We start from the raw sequence: 15,465 nt of genomic DNA on the forward strand, positions 1-15,465 counted from the left end.
TCAGTAAGTGGTGCTGGGAAAGCTGGACAGCTACATGTAAAAGAATGAAATTAGAACATTTCCTAACACCATACAAAGAAATAAACTCAAAATGGATTAAAGACCTAAATGTAAGGCCAGACTCTATAAAACTCTTAGAGGAAAATATAGGCAGAACACTCTATGACATGCTTCACATCAGGATCCTTTTTGACCCACTTCCTAGAGAAATGGAAATAAAAACAAAAATAAACAAATGGGACCTAATGAAACTTAAAAGCTTTTGCACAGCAAAGGAAACCATAAACAGGACAAAAAGACAACCCTCCGAATGGGAAAAAATATTTGCAAATGAAGCAACTGACAAAGGATTAATTTCCAAAATATACAAGCAGCTCGTGCAGCTCAATATCAAACGGCAAACAACCCAATCCAAAAATGGGCAGAAGACCTAAATGGACATTTCTCCAAAGAAGATATACAGATTGCCAAAAAACACATGAAAAGATGCTCAACATCACTAATCATTAGAGAAAGGCAAATCAAAACTACAATGAGGTATCACCTCACACCAGTCATAATGGCCATCATAAAAATTCTACAAACAAATGCTGGAGAGGGTGTGGAGAAAAGGGAACCCTCTTGCACTGTTGGTGGGAAAGTAAATTGATACAGCCACAATGGAGAACAGTATGGAGGTTCCTTAAAAAACTAAAAATAGAACTACCATACGACCCAGCAATCCCACTGTTGGGCATATACCCTGAGAAAACCGTAATTCAAAAAGAGTCATGTACCACAATGTTCATTGCAGCTCTATTTACAATAGCCAGGACATGGAAGCAACATAAGTGTCCATCAACAGATGAATGGATAAAGAAGATGTGGCACATATATACAATGGAATATTACTCAGCCATAAAAGGAAATGAAATTGAGTTATTTGTAGTGAGGTGGATGGACCTAGAGTCTGTCATACAGAGTGAAGTAAGTCAGAAAGAGAAAAACAAATACCGTATGCTAACACATATATATGGAATCTAAAAAACAAACAAAAAAATGGTCATGAGGAACCTAGGGGCAAGACAGGAATAAAGACACAGACCTACTAGAGAATGGACTTGAGGATACCGGGAGGGGGAAGGGTAAGATGTGACAAAGTGAGAGAGTGGCGTGGACATATATACACTACCAAATGTAAAATAGATAGCTAGTGGGAAGCAGCCGCATAGCACAGGGAGATCAGCTCTGTACTTTGTGACCACCTAGAGGGGTGGGAGGGAGGGAGACGCAAGAGGGAAGAGATGGGGATATATGTATATGTGTAACTGATTCACTTTGTTATAAAGCAGAAATTAACACACCATTGTAAAGCAGTTATACTCCAATAAAGACGTTTAAAAAAAAATTGGTTCTGAAGAACCTAGGGGCAGGACAGGAATAAAGACGCAGACGTAGAGAATGGACTTGAGGACCCGGGGAGGGGGAAGGGTAAGCTGGGACGAAGTGAGAGAGTGGCATGGACATATATACACTACCAAATGTTAAATAGATAGCTAGTGGGAAGCAGCACAGGGAGATCGGCTTGGTGCTTTGTGACCACCTAGAGGGGTGGGATAGGGAGGGTGGGAGGGAGACACAAGAGAGGAGATTTGGGAATATATATATATGTATAGCTGATTCACTTTGTTATAAAGCAGAAACTAACACACCATTGTAAAGCAGTTATACTCCAATAAAGATGTTTAAAAAAAAAAAAAAAGAACCTAGTAGCTTTAGCTGTTACCTTCCTATCCCCCATATACACTGGTCCTAAGTACCGCTAATCTACTTTCTATCTGTGGATTTGCTTATTCTGGACATTCTTATAAATTGAATCACAGAACATGTAGCCATTTGTGTCTGGCTTTTTCACTTATCATAATGTTTTAAGGTTTATCCATGTTGTTGCATGTGTCAGTCATTACTATTTATAGCCAAATCATATTTGATTGAACGCATATACCACATTTTGTTTATTCATTCATCAGTTGATGGACATTTGGGCTTTTCCACCTTCGGGCTGTAATGAATGATGCGTAATGAACATTGGCATGCAAGCATCTGTTTGCGTCCTGCTTTAATTCCTTTGGGTATATACCTAGGAGTGGAATTATTGGGTCCTCAATGTTTCTGCGCCACCCCCCCCCACACTTTAGGCCTTCTTTTTTCTCATGCTTCATAGAGGGGTTTTCTTCTTCCCCAGTGGTAGACTGCCGTTGCTTCTTATTCTGTTCTTGCTGGCTGGTTTATGGGTAGTGGGGCTGGTCCAGCTGTTTTCCTGGTCCAGCTTCAGTCTTAGGAACCCTCTGTCCCTGAATCTTGGGGGCAAGGCTTTATCAGAAATCCTGCCCCTCCTCAGCTGAAACCTTTAATCATCGGAGCCCAGCATGGTTTTTTGCTTCTACCCTTGAAGTAGAAGCCTTTTTTTTTTTTCCTTTTCTCTTTACTTAATAGGTATGAGTTTTTACCTCTGTCTAGAGGGTAACAGCGTTGTCTTTCCCTCAGTAGCTTCAAACTGTCGTTTCTTGTAGGACAAGGAAACGGGAAAGGTTTGTGCTTTTCCTGCAGAGGCAGCTGCTCCCTTCCTACGAGACCTGTAACCACCAAGAGACTTTCTCTTATCTCCTGCCCTGTCCTCAGTCTTAATTATGAGTGTCCAGTGGAGGTTTGTGGAGAAAGAGCCGGCAAGTGGGTGTGAACTCTCCTTGTGTCTGCAGCTAATAGGGATTCTGTATTTTCATGCTAACCCACACTCAACTATTAACAGTGAGTTGAGTATAGCTGAATTCTTTTTACGCACTTGCATCTCAGCTTCATTTTCCATCTGTCCTCTGCCACATGTGACCTACTGCTTATGTCCCATTCTCCTTGGCACCTGTCTTTCCTAAAGATTTCAACCTAGATGATTATTCTACAACCTTAGCTTTCTGATGAATTCAAGAATAGTTATGGTTTTGTAGATTATTTGGCTTTTTCTTGTTTATGGTGGGAGTGATGGTTTTTTCCAGTTTCTTTATCCCAGACAGAAGCTAGAATTCCTCTGTAATTAAATGTGCTGTTTTGTTTAACTGTTTCATTTAAGAAACATTTCAACATTACAGGAAAGTGACAGGTATAGTCAGTGAACTCCTGTGTACCCTTCACCTAATTTACCAGTTATTAATATTTTGCCAAATATGCTATATCACTATCTTCCTGCATTTGTGTGTCATCATCATTATTATTTTTTTTTTTTTTTTTTTTTTTTTTTTAGCGGTACGCGGGTCTCTCACTGTTGTGTCCTCTCCCGTTGTGGAGCACAGGCTCCGGACGCTCAGGCTCAGCGGCCATGGCTCACGGGCCCAGCCGCTCCGCGGCATGTGGGATCCTCCCCGACCGGGGCACGAACCCGTGTCTCCTGCATCGGCAGGCAGACTCTCAACCACTGCGCCACCAGGGAAGCCCTATTATTATTTTTGAACCATTTGAGAATAGGGTGCCTTACCCTCATGACTGTTCACCCTGAATATCTCAATCTCCTTATTTTTTAAAAAACTTGGTAATATATGAAGATCTTTATGTCAGCAGTTACATACTGATATTAAAATATGCATCAGTGGGCTTCCCTGGTGGCGCAGTGGTTGAGAGTCCGCCTGCCGATGCAGGGGACACGGGTTTGTGCCCCGGTCCGGGAAGATCCCACATGCCGCGGAGCGGCTGGGCCTGTGAACCATGGCTGCTGAGCCTGCGCATCTGGAGCCTGTGCTCCGCAACGGGAGAGGCCACAACAGTGATAGGCCCGTGTATGGCAAAAAATAAAAAATAAAATAAAATATGCATCAATAATTTGTATTCATTAAAATTTCTTTCAATCTGTAGGTGTCATTAATGGGATTGGAAATTTTAAGTGCCTTCGTGGACAGATTATCAACACGATTTAAGTCCTATGTAGCAATGGGTAAGTTAACTTTATTTAAAAATTATTGTAGGGTTTGACATACTTTTTTCTCATAATTTTTAACAGAATTAGTTCTTTGTAAATGCAAAAATGTAATTTTATACAACCCAGAGATCTGCCACTTAGCATTTTAATTTGCCGAACATAAAAGATTTTAAGCCTATTTAAATAAATATGTTCCTTTTAAGACAAAAACAAAGGCAAAAAACTTACCAAATATACTGCTAATAGATTTTTACTTTGTATTTTCAAATTTTTAACTTATCTTTTACTTTTTTGTAACATATTAATAATTTATAATATAATTCGCAGCACCACTTTTCACTTATCTATGGTGAAGGACCAGTTTTTTCATTGCTAGTCTACTGCAGACCAATATTTTGTAAAATACAATACAAATAAATTACAGCAAAATGAAATGAAAAAAATACAAGGCTCAGTTTTTTATTGGTAGATTCAACAAATGTATAATTTACTTTGGTCAGATTGTTTCCAAACCTTGTTTTAGAAAAACTTACAATTTCTTTACCACAAGTAGTTTGTAGACTGGTCCTGGGCTGCTGGCTGTACTTTGAGCAGCACTTACTTACAGTGTGTTTGCAGTCCAGAACGATGTGCTTAGTATAAAGCTCTTTGTATAGTAGTTAGATTGCAAAGTTGGCTTTGACTTATCTTTTAAACCTAAGTGACCTTTGTGTGCCTTTTGGAGTGCTTCAGTGAGTGGATTTGGTCCTATTATATAGAAATATATTTAGGGGTAACCTCAGATGTTTGTGATTTCTTCTATGGATTAAGTTAATGCCTCATAATGTATCATCACCCTTATTTTCAAATTATCTTTGGTCAGCTTCATGTTCGGTATGCCACTAAATTCTGCCAATTTCTTCTTTTATTTTTATTGTCTATCCTTTCAGCAGAAGCATCTTAGTGACTTTCTCTATCTCTATTATTTCCTTTTTAATCAATACCTGGTTCCAATTCAATCTTTGTATGAATATCTTTTGAAAAGATGATTTTTAAGCTGTCAGTCTCCTGCTTAAAATCCTATGATAGATGTTAAAAACTGTGCTTTGCAAACATGTGTTACTTGCTTATGTATTCTCTTAATGTATTTTGAATCATTGTTAGTCAAAATTCATATTTGTAGCTGTCTTGAAAAATTGGCCAGTGTGGCAACCCTGCTCTTCCATTTCCACGTGTAAATAAAGGCAGAAGCTCTGTCGTAGCTTCCTTTTTGTCTGGGTCATGAGCTTTCCAATCCATAAGTCCCTCCCATCTCCTCTTGTTTCCTCATAACTGAGAATTTCAGTTATAATACACAGAGGTTGGAATACTGCAGTTCTTAGGTCTGGTTCATTTTTGGCATTTCTGGTACCTCCCTGACTGTAGGCACCTCTGTTTGTCACCCCTGCCCTGGAGTAGCTCCCTATTATTAGTTGTTACAGACAATATTTTAGACTTGAGAGTAATTCTAGGTATCACGTATCTCACTTATTTTTCAGACACAAGGAGGGCCAGATGGGGTTTGATATACCTACTGACTGCTCATATTGAGGCAGTAGGAGTATTAGGACCAGAACCCTAGTTTGCTGCCTCCCAGGACTGTCCTGTTTTCAAAACTTATTTCTGTTTTTCTGCCCTTGGTGTTTCAGTTCTCTCAGCGTGTATGGCTCTTCTCCACCTCAGCAGCCTTATTTATTTGTGATTGTCAGTAAATACTCTCCACTGTTGTTAATCAAAAATTTGCTCACCCTTGTTAGTTCTGGCTTAGCTTGTTTATGCCTCTGCTCTGCTGTTATTTCTTTTTGGAATCCTCTCTTCTTCTCCATGGTCCTTCCTTTCTGGGGTTTTTTTGGATTTTTTTTTTTTTTTTTAATGGCTGTGTTGTGTCTTCTTTGCTGTGTGCAGGCTTTCTCTAGTTGTGGCAAGTGGAGGCTACTCTTCATTGCGGTGCACTGGCTTCTCATTGCGGTGGCTTCTCTTGTTGCAGAACACAGGCTCTAGGCACGAGGGCTCAGTAGTTGTGGCTCGTGGGCTCTAGAGCGTAGGCTCAGTAGTTGTGGTGCATGGGTTTAGTTGCTCTGCAGCATGTGGGATATTCCCAAACCAGGCCTTGAACCCATGTCCCCTGCATTAGCAGGCGGATTCTCAACCACTGCACCACCAGGGAAGCCCCCTTCCTTTCTGTTTTAACGATTTACTTCTGATTTCAATATCTGGGAGGTTTGCAGATTAATCTTACCATATACTGAATTTTTTTTTACTTCATGATTCTTATACCTGTAAATATTAATAAATTGCATTAAGTTGTTTTTGTTGGTTAGTGTTTTCTGTATGTTTCCCACATATCTACATATTCTCATATGTATAACTTTATCTTTTAATCTCCTAACTTTCTGGTTATCCGTGTGCATTTACTGTTAGTATTGTTTTCATTTTGAACCCTAAGTGTTCATTATTTTTCTTAGTGAAACCTGAACTTGTTACTACTTGAGAGTCAGTGTGATATAATAGGAAAATTTCATCCCAGTTTTGCTACCATTTATTGAATGCCCACTTTTTATCCATTTACTGGGCTTCTTTACTTTACATATATGAAAGATTATTCTCAAATAATTATTTCTAATTTGTATGACAGCTCTACAAGAGAGGCTACAGGATATCTGTGTGCTCTTAAAGAGATATAGTACTAGACTAAGAATCCCAGAGTTAGCTTTCTTGTTTTACTCCATCATAGATCTTAGCCAAACCATTTTAGGAGCCTTTCTGTAAAAGGAGGGAATTGAATTAAGTTATGTGCTGAAGGGGTTTTTTGATAATGTAACCTTAGATATATGTAACTTGATGTGGTGATATTGTTTTCCTTTTGGTACACTTAGGTTATTTATTATCATTACAGATATTTTTTATCTTTTTACATTAAAAGTGAGTTTTAGTAAAATTGAGGTTCATGGTCAGTTTTAGACAAAGTACCAAAAAAGTATGGACTCTATTAATGTAATTCTTTAATATATTTAAATTTTCTCTTGTGACTACATGTACCGTGGAAAAATTTAATGTTCAAACCAAAAAAAAAAAAAAATACAATTTACATTTAACACTGATCACCAACCAAGTTTTTTTTTTTTTTTTTTTTGCCGTACCGCGCAGCTTGAGGGATCTTAGTTCCCTGACCAGGGATTAAACCTGCGCCCTAGGCAGTGAAAGCATAGAGTCCTAACCACTGGACCACCAACCCTGGTTTTATGATTCCCCCAAGCCTGGTTTTATGACAACAGTAAAGGATTTCATATTTTACAAATCTTAAACAGATAGTTTTAGTCCAAAATGGTTTTGTAGAAAGGGTATTAGAACAGTCAGGATGCCTGGTCATCAGCTTTGCATCTTGTACAATGGTTTGCATCTTGTACAATGCTAAGAGAATAAAATATGCTAACACCTATGCTTCAGATTTATTCTGTGTTTTCACTGTCCAAATTCCAGTCTATGATAGATGTATTTGTTTGTTTAACAAGTTCTTTTTGAGAGTTTACAGAGTGAAAAGCTCTGTTTTGTATTCCCAATAATTATTGATTGCATGTTCATTATCTACAGATCTTTAAGGAATAGTGCTAACACTTCTGAATGGTTATTATGGGCTTGGCCACAGGTGCTTTTTACCAGTTTTACTTATTCTCTCACTAGCTGTGTGAGGTATAGACCTGGATCCCTCCTTATTTTACAGACAAAGAAACTTTGAAGTTAAGAGAAGTTTACTATCTTGCATAATTAAATAACCAGTAGAGCCAGAAATAAATCTTGTTCTGTTTGACTCCAAGAGTTTATATGTTAAAAAGGAAAAAAATTACGAAATTTTTTGTTTAATTTAATAGCTGTAAATCTTAAGTTTATGTAGTGTGAGGTTTTTTGTTTTAGTTGTTTATGTTTTACAAATTTTAGTTTTTAAATTGAAGTGAGCCCCGTTTGGGCCAAAAAAAAATTTTTTTTTTTTTTTTTGGCTGCGCCTCACGGCATGCGGGATCTGAGTTCCCCAACCAGGGATTGAACCCGTGCCCCCTGCAGTGGAAGCACGGAGTCTTAACCACTGGACCACCAGAGAAGTCCCTTTATTTTGTTTTGGAGTTAAACTCTACCTCTCAGGAATGAAGTGTCTATTTTTTTTTTCATTATTGTCATGTGGTTGTTAATACACACACACACACACACACACACACATACACACACAACACCTCAGTCACAAATAAATGGAAGTAGTTATAACTGTAGCCTAACACTGTGTAGATTACTTAAATCCTGATTTCACTATTTGCTACTTGTGTGACCTTGGTCAAAGTATTTAATCGCTCTGGGCCTTCTCTATCAAACGGGCCTACTCTGTTTCATAGGATTGTTATGAGGATTAAGTGAGATAATTCAGTGCTTAGTACATAATAATATCTAACATTTACTAGTGTTTAGTATTGTCTTCTGTCTGTCAGAAGCTATCAGAATGAGTCCCACAATAGCCAATCCTGTAGATATAGGTGAATTTCTCTAGTGTTAACAATGCATCTAAGCAAAATGAGAAGGATTTATATTGTTTCAACTGACAGATACTTCAGTTGCCTCATGATTAGGCTTATGATTTTTATGACAAGGACTTTGTTTTCTTACACAATCATTTCCTTGATTAAGCTTAGATTTTTGGATGATCTTTCCATTTTGTATGGTTGGCTTCTCGCTTGAATCATTTTCTTCCTGAAGGATGTGTTCCTTCTTTCCTTAAATGTTGTTGATTATTATATCAGTTCTGGTTGTTATGTTATAGACAATGTTAACATTGCAGCATACATTTGCATTACATTACATACACATTTAATTATGTGTGTCTGTAAATAAACTAGAGACACATTGAATGCTTACCCAGTGTCCTTCACTCTCTGAGTTGTTTACATATATTTCAGTAATCTTCTGAGGTGAGTACTGCTGCACATATTTATGGGTTGAGGAGATAAAGACAAAAAGATTAAATAGTTTGGTCACACACCTAGTAATACTACACTGAGTGGTAGTGGTAATTTAAGGGATTACAAAAAGATAATTTTGACTATGAGATGTTTTTGCCCTATGGGCTGACTTTAGAAACTATAACCTCAGTTCTATCCCCCCTCCCGTTTCCTTCCCGCCACACCTAATAGATGTGATTTCTTTGTGGTGCTTTATTGATTTATAGTTACAGCAACCTGTTTCATGAAAACTCTCTAAGAATGGACTCTAACCTGCCTTTCCTGCCTCCTTGCATGGAATAGTGTCAAAGTCTTGGACATAATAGGGAAAGACCTCAGTCCCATGGACCCATGCTTTGTTTTTGTCATTTGAGTAATATGTTGTACATATAGAATAATACGTATCAAGCATGTACAATTTAAAGAATAACTATAAAACCAACACCTGCCTGTGCCCAGGTCAGAGAACTAGAGCTCTGCCACTTCCTTATATGCTCCCTCTGCATTTCCTGATGACACCTTCCACCCTCTACCAGAGATGACTGCTGTCATGACCTTTGGGATAATCACTCCCTTGTTGGTCTGTAGAGCTTAACTGTCTATATGTATCTCTAAACAGAATAATATTAAGTTTTGCCTGTTTTTTGAACATTATTATTATAAGTGGATGTCATACTCTATGTATTCTTTTGAAACTTGCTTCTCATTTATTTTTGATTGTATTCATGGGTAAAGAACTTGAAACAGTTTGCTTACCTCATAACTTTTCATTTATGGAAATAGTTGATGTTTGTAATTTTGTAAAATACAGTTTATAATGGAGATGAATTATAAATATTTATTCTTTTCCCCCTTAATTTCTCTAGTTATTGTAGCTTTAATAGACAGAATGGGAGATGCCAAAGACAAGGTTCGAGATGAAGCTCAGACTCTGATACTGAAGTTAATGGATCAAGTAGCACCACCTATGGTAGGCCTACATTTTAGAATTCAGATTTTGCTAATTAATGATTAAATAACAGTAAAGATAGATGGTAATCACTGCAAGTCAGTAAAACCCCAGGGACATAAAAGCTAAAATTTTAAACAGTAAATTATTGCTAATGCTTTAAAGAAGTTGAAATTTAAGATAAAGTGTCAATATTTAACTTTTTGATTTTTTGCTTTCCTTTTAATGCTTTTTCAAAAAGCTAACTCATAGATTTAAGTGATTTGACAATGTACTGATTATATTATTTGTTAGGATTTTCTGGTTTTTGCTACCTACAAATAATACAATGTTCAGTGAGAAAGCTTATTTTGAGAACTACTGAATGTTATATGAATTTCTGCAACTCTTACTGAAACAAGGAGAAAATTTCTTATTTTAACAGATGGCTACTAATTATATAAGGCATATATTAGATGACGGTGACCTGTGTTTTATGAATATGGTAGAAAAAAATTGCCCTTACGGACGTATTTTGAAAGAGGAGTAAAAATAAATTGACACGTAAACAAAGATTTAAAGAGTAGCTCATGCCGGGGGCTTCCCTGGTGGCGCAGTGGTTGAGAATCTGCCTGCCAAGGCAGGGGACACGGGTTCGAGCCCTGGTCCAGGAAGATCCCACATGCCGTGAAACACCTAAACCTGTGCGCCACAACTACTGAGCCCATGTGCCACAACTACTGAAGCCCGCATGCCTAGAGCCCGTGCTCTGCAACAAGAGAAACCACCGCAATGAGAAGCCTGTGCACCACAACAAAGAGTAGCCCCCGCTCGCCACAACTAGAGAAAGCCCTTGTGCAGCAATGAAGACCCAATGAAGCCAAAAATAAATAAATAAATTTATTAAAAAAAAATAAGAGTAGCTCATGTTAAGTGGGAAAAAAACCAGAATTTACAAAATAATAGTGATACTAATTGTTATTTAAAATACAGTTTAAGAATTGTATTACATATGTTTTATAAAAAATCCAAATAGTAGTGAAAGTAAACTTCCTCAGAGTTTTTATACCATAGAGTATAAAGATATATATATAATCCTTATAATTTGATGGGTATTCTTTGACACTTGCTTAGCAGTTCAAATTTTAACTTGTTTTTGACATGCTGTTCTTATGAGTGCTGTAAAGAGCATCCTTGTACATGTGTTTTTGGACATAAATGTAATTATAGAACAGAGTTACAGAGACAGTGTTGCTGGATCAGGTTATTCACATTTAAGACTTTTTTGGTAAACTTCCAAGTTACCCTCCACAAAGTTTGGCAGAGGGAAATAATATTAGTAGAGCTGAATATAGTCCAGGGAGAATAGAGTTCAGGAGTAGGGATTTGTGTGTATGTGTGAGAGTATGTGTGTATGTGTGTATGTACACATTAGTTTAGTAAATGGTAAGGGTGGTGTTTCTTAAATGTGGAGAAAGGATTGATTGGGACAATTGGCTACACGTTTAGAAAAACAAAGTTGAATTCCTTCTTATAACAAACCCATATAATTGTTTTAGATTGTTTGTATAGGTTTATCTATGCTTTTTCAAAAAAAAAAGATTATAGTGGGTAGCAATAGAATGATTATGTTTCTGTATTTGGATCCAGTGTTAAAAGGAAAAGACCCCTGAATTATAAAATGCTGAAAAAGCCTGTTCCATGTGACAGTCTGTACTAGTTGCTAGGCAACATTGGACCTTTTAAATGCTTACAATACTACTAGGCTTATAATGGTAACATTGTTATTGAAGGTTTCTAAAGTTTAGAAGAAATTATATGTCCTTGGAAATTTTAAGGTTTTTAAATGTTGGACACAGTTTTTCTGAGAATAATTGAAATCTAAAGTGAAAGATATAAAATAAAAATTGAAAATGTGATTAAGATATTTAAAAATGGGTGAGAGGGCTTCCCTGGTGGCGCAGTGGTTGAAAGTCCGCCTGCCGATGCAGGGGACACAGGTTTGTGCCCCGGTCTGGGAAGATCCCACATGCCGTGGAGCGGCTGGGCCCGTGAGCCATGGCCGCTGAGCCTGTGCGTCCGGAGCCTGTGCTCTGCAACGGGAGAGGCCACAACAGTGAGAGGCCCGCGTACCGCAAAAAAAAAAAAAAAAAAAGGGTGAGAGCAGCATCAGTGCAAATTTGGCTTAGAAAAACTTGTAGAGAAATCTGTGGGAAAATTTAGCTACCAATAAGGTTGGTAGTAAAGTTGGGAATAGATAAAAGATTATAACATGAGTAATTTAATTTTTTGTTATACATGTTTACTTTTCTTTCAAATAGTACATTTGGGAACAGTTGGCTTCTGGTTTTAAGCACAAGAATTTTCGATCTCGAGAAGGCGTGTGTCTGTGTCTTATTGAAACATTAAACATGTAAGTTTTATGATTACTGGAGTATATTTTTCATTTTTCTAAAAAAGAAAAAGCAAAATCCATTTCACAAAGCTCAAGGAAAGCTATGGAAATAACAAATTTTAAATAGTTATTAATTTATCTCTGGCACCAGAGTTTTTCTATTTGATAGCTTTATCTGTTAATTTTTTTGTATGTATGTTGTTATCTTTCATGTTGTTAATTTAAAATTATTAGTCATTGATAAGAAGAGTTTCTTTTTTTCTCTTTAGTATGTTAATAGTTGCCAACCAAGTAGATGGTCATATAACAGATACGCTGATATAACTTAGGATCTACCTCTGTTCTGGACCCAGTTTGGAATTTTTTTAAACTCAGTGGTATTTCAACAATTGTAGCCATTTTCCCCAGCCCGCTTTTGCCAATTGGCCCTAGGTTTTCTAGAGCAGTGCAGGTGGTTACCAAAATCATAGACTGAATAAGACTCCCCCAGGTAACCAGACAGTGAAGCTGACAGCAGTGTGCAGAGCTCTGACAGCATAAATGCCACAGAGCTCAGAACTCCAGCCTGAAGAAATTGTAAACTAGGGCTTTTGTTCTCTTTCTGGATGATTTTTTCAAGTTCTCTGCAACAAGATAGGTAATATATAGTAGCTTTCAACTTTTTTTGTAGTGCTACTTCCTTTTCTCTAACTATACCTTCATTTTATTTTCTTTTACTCCTCTATGGTCCTTTCTGCCATCTAGAGCTTGTAAGTGCATTCAGCCTGCACAACTTTCATGGTTTTTGGCTGTCTTGTCATTTGCTTTCAACCAATGACCTCATCAAAATATTAATAAGCATAAATAAAGATCTTTTAATTTACTTATTGTACTGGAATGCAAATTTGTTTGAGACCCAGAGTCTAAAAAACCAGTATTTTAATGCAAAAGCTCAAATTTTCTAAGTGATTGATAGGTTGCTAGGTTTAAGAGTGCCATTGGTTGAACATTTTGCTCTGTTGGATCATGTGTTGACAGTTTTCATTGTCAGTCATGATTATTCAATTTTACATATCTCACATTGTTCAGAATTAGGTTTTGCTTGTGTCTCATATCCTTCATGTTTTAATGATGTGTGCCCGTGCTCTCCACCGTATTTGTCTTATCGAGACAGATAAAAGTATAAGGATACTTTGTTTACTGTTTGATTAAAACCAAATTCTCTTTATTTTTTTTTTCAAATTATATTTAGTTTTGGGGCTCAGCCACTAGTCCTCAGCAAGTTGGTACCACATTTGTGTATCCTATTTGGAGATTCCAACAGTCAGGTAAAATTTTATCTACATTTAAGCACTGACTAATTTTTTAGCCACCTCTTGTTTTCTAATGCTCTTGTTCCATTTTTAAAAAGAAGAGAGAGGGTAGAGGGGGGTGGTAAAATCAAGATTCCACTTCATTTTTTTCTTTTAAAGTCTACCACATTTAGTTTTTAAGAATACATTATATTCACAAACGTAGCTTAAGTTTGTTAGCTGTTTGGCTAGTATTAAGGATAGATGGGACTTAAAGGATAATTCTTGAGTTTGAAAGATTGAGTAACAAAGAACCTGAATTTCCTTCTCTAGTCCTCCTATAAGCTAGTTGTGAGGGCAGATTGTCAGCTTCCTTTTCATTCCTGCATAACAACTTTTGCAACAGTCATAACCCTGTTTGTGCCAGTGGTATATCACTTGTTGGAAATTTCATTCCCTGAGCTTCAAATACTATAGGCATAAACAGGGGTGTGTTCTGGATCTTGTTCTTTGTGGTGGAGTTGAATCTTGGCTGTAACCCTTTTGGCACAGCTTGGGCATTTGGAATGACCCTGGATATTTCCTTGCTTTTAGGCCCTAGCTGCGCCTCTAGAGGTTTGTAGAGAGTTCTACTGTCTCTTCATTTGCCCTTCGACAGTGAGCTGTGCAAAGGAACTAAAAGCTGTCTTCCACATTCCCGTCTTTAGGCCACATTTATTTTTTCTTTTAATTGTGGTAAAATATTCACAATATAAAATATACCATTTCAGCCTTTCTTAAGTGTACAGTTCATTGGCAGTAAGTACACTGACATTGTTGTGCAGCCGTCACCACCACCCATCTCCAGAACTTTGTCATCTTCCCAAGCTGAAGCTCTCTACCCATTAAACAATAACTCCTCATTTCCCCCAGTCCTTCAGCTCTTGGTGGCCACGTTTTACTTTCTCTCCAAATGAATTTGACTACTCAGAAACGTGGAACCACACAATATTTGTCCTTTTGTATCTGGCATATTTCACTTAGCATAATGTCTTCACAGTTCATCCATGTTGTAGCATGTGTCAGAATTTCCTTCCATTCCTGTTTAAGGCTGAATAATATACCATTGTATGTACCACATCTTGTTTATCCATTCATCCATGGGTAGACATTTAGGTTGTTTCCACCTTTTGGCTATTGTGAATAATGATGCTGTGAACATTGGTGTATAATTATCTGTTTGCGTTCAGGCCACATTCTTGAAAGGCAGTTTTATTCTACGAAAATATGTTAACCACGATAATGATTTGTAGTCATATAGTTATTATCAGTTCTTTATACAATATTATTACAAATAGAAGATTTTTTAAAAGCCACATTTATTTGCATGTTTCTTAGATTTCTGTAAAACTTTTACAAGGTTTCTTGGCAGGTCATCTTGGTTTTTGTTAATGACCTGCCATAATTTCCCAGGGGTTTAGAGGCATTAAAACCAACTTGGAGCTTCAAGTTGGTCTGTGAATTTAATGTTACCTTGAGGTGAAGTATTTTATTGTCTCATGTAAGTTTTTAAAGTTCTGAATTATTTGGCAGGTTAGAGATGCTGCAATATTGGCTGTGGTGGAGATTTATAGACATGTGGGAGAGAAAGTGAGAGTGGACCTTTATAAGAGAGGAATTCCCCTTGCTAGGTAAGTCTTGCTAAATTTATTATTTTGCCAATGGTTTTAAAGGTTTTAATTTCATGTGCTTATTTAAAATAGGTTCAATTTTCTGGAATGCTTTAATATTCAAAAGATATAAAAGGACATATAGGTTATTACTGTTTAAAAAATTCTTAAGATTCTATACTGTTCTAGACAGGATAGTATAATGAACCTCACGTACCTATTATCCATCTTCAATAACTAACTTGTGGACAGTTTTGTTTGTTACACCCTTACCTACTT

The 15,465-nt window shown here is 37.0% G+C and overlaps 1 protein-coding gene across 10 annotated transcripts in view; it reads left to right on the top strand.

The window, feature by feature from the left end:
* The window catches only part of CLASP2 (cytoplasmic linker associated protein 2), a 178,485-nt gene that overhangs the window by 11,080 nt on the left and 151,940 nt on the right, over nt 1–15,465 (top strand). For 9 of the 10 annotated variants that reach the window (XM_032648259.1, XM_032648263.1, XM_032648260.1 and 6 more), the window contains exons 2-6: nt 3,880–3,958; nt 9,810–9,913; nt 12,193–12,284; nt 13,498–13,573; nt 15,110–15,207. In XM_032648259.1, coding sequence (XP_032504150.1) covers nt 3,880–3,958; nt 9,810–9,913; nt 12,193–12,284; nt 13,498–13,573; nt 15,110–15,207 — 449 coding nt within the window. The remainder of the gene's footprint in view (nt 1–3,879; nt 3,959–9,809; nt 9,914–12,192; nt 12,285–13,497; nt 13,574–15,109; nt 15,208–15,465) is intronic. The other variant, XM_032648265.1, reaches the window with a different exon arrangement.

Source organism: Phocoena sinus, chromosome 11 (genome assembly GCF_008692025.1).
Source record: "Phocoena sinus isolate mPhoSin1 chromosome 11, mPhoSin1.pri, whole genome shotgun sequence".
Classification (NCBI taxonomy): Eukaryota; Metazoa; Chordata; class Mammalia; order Artiodactyla; family Phocoenidae; genus Phocoena; species Phocoena sinus.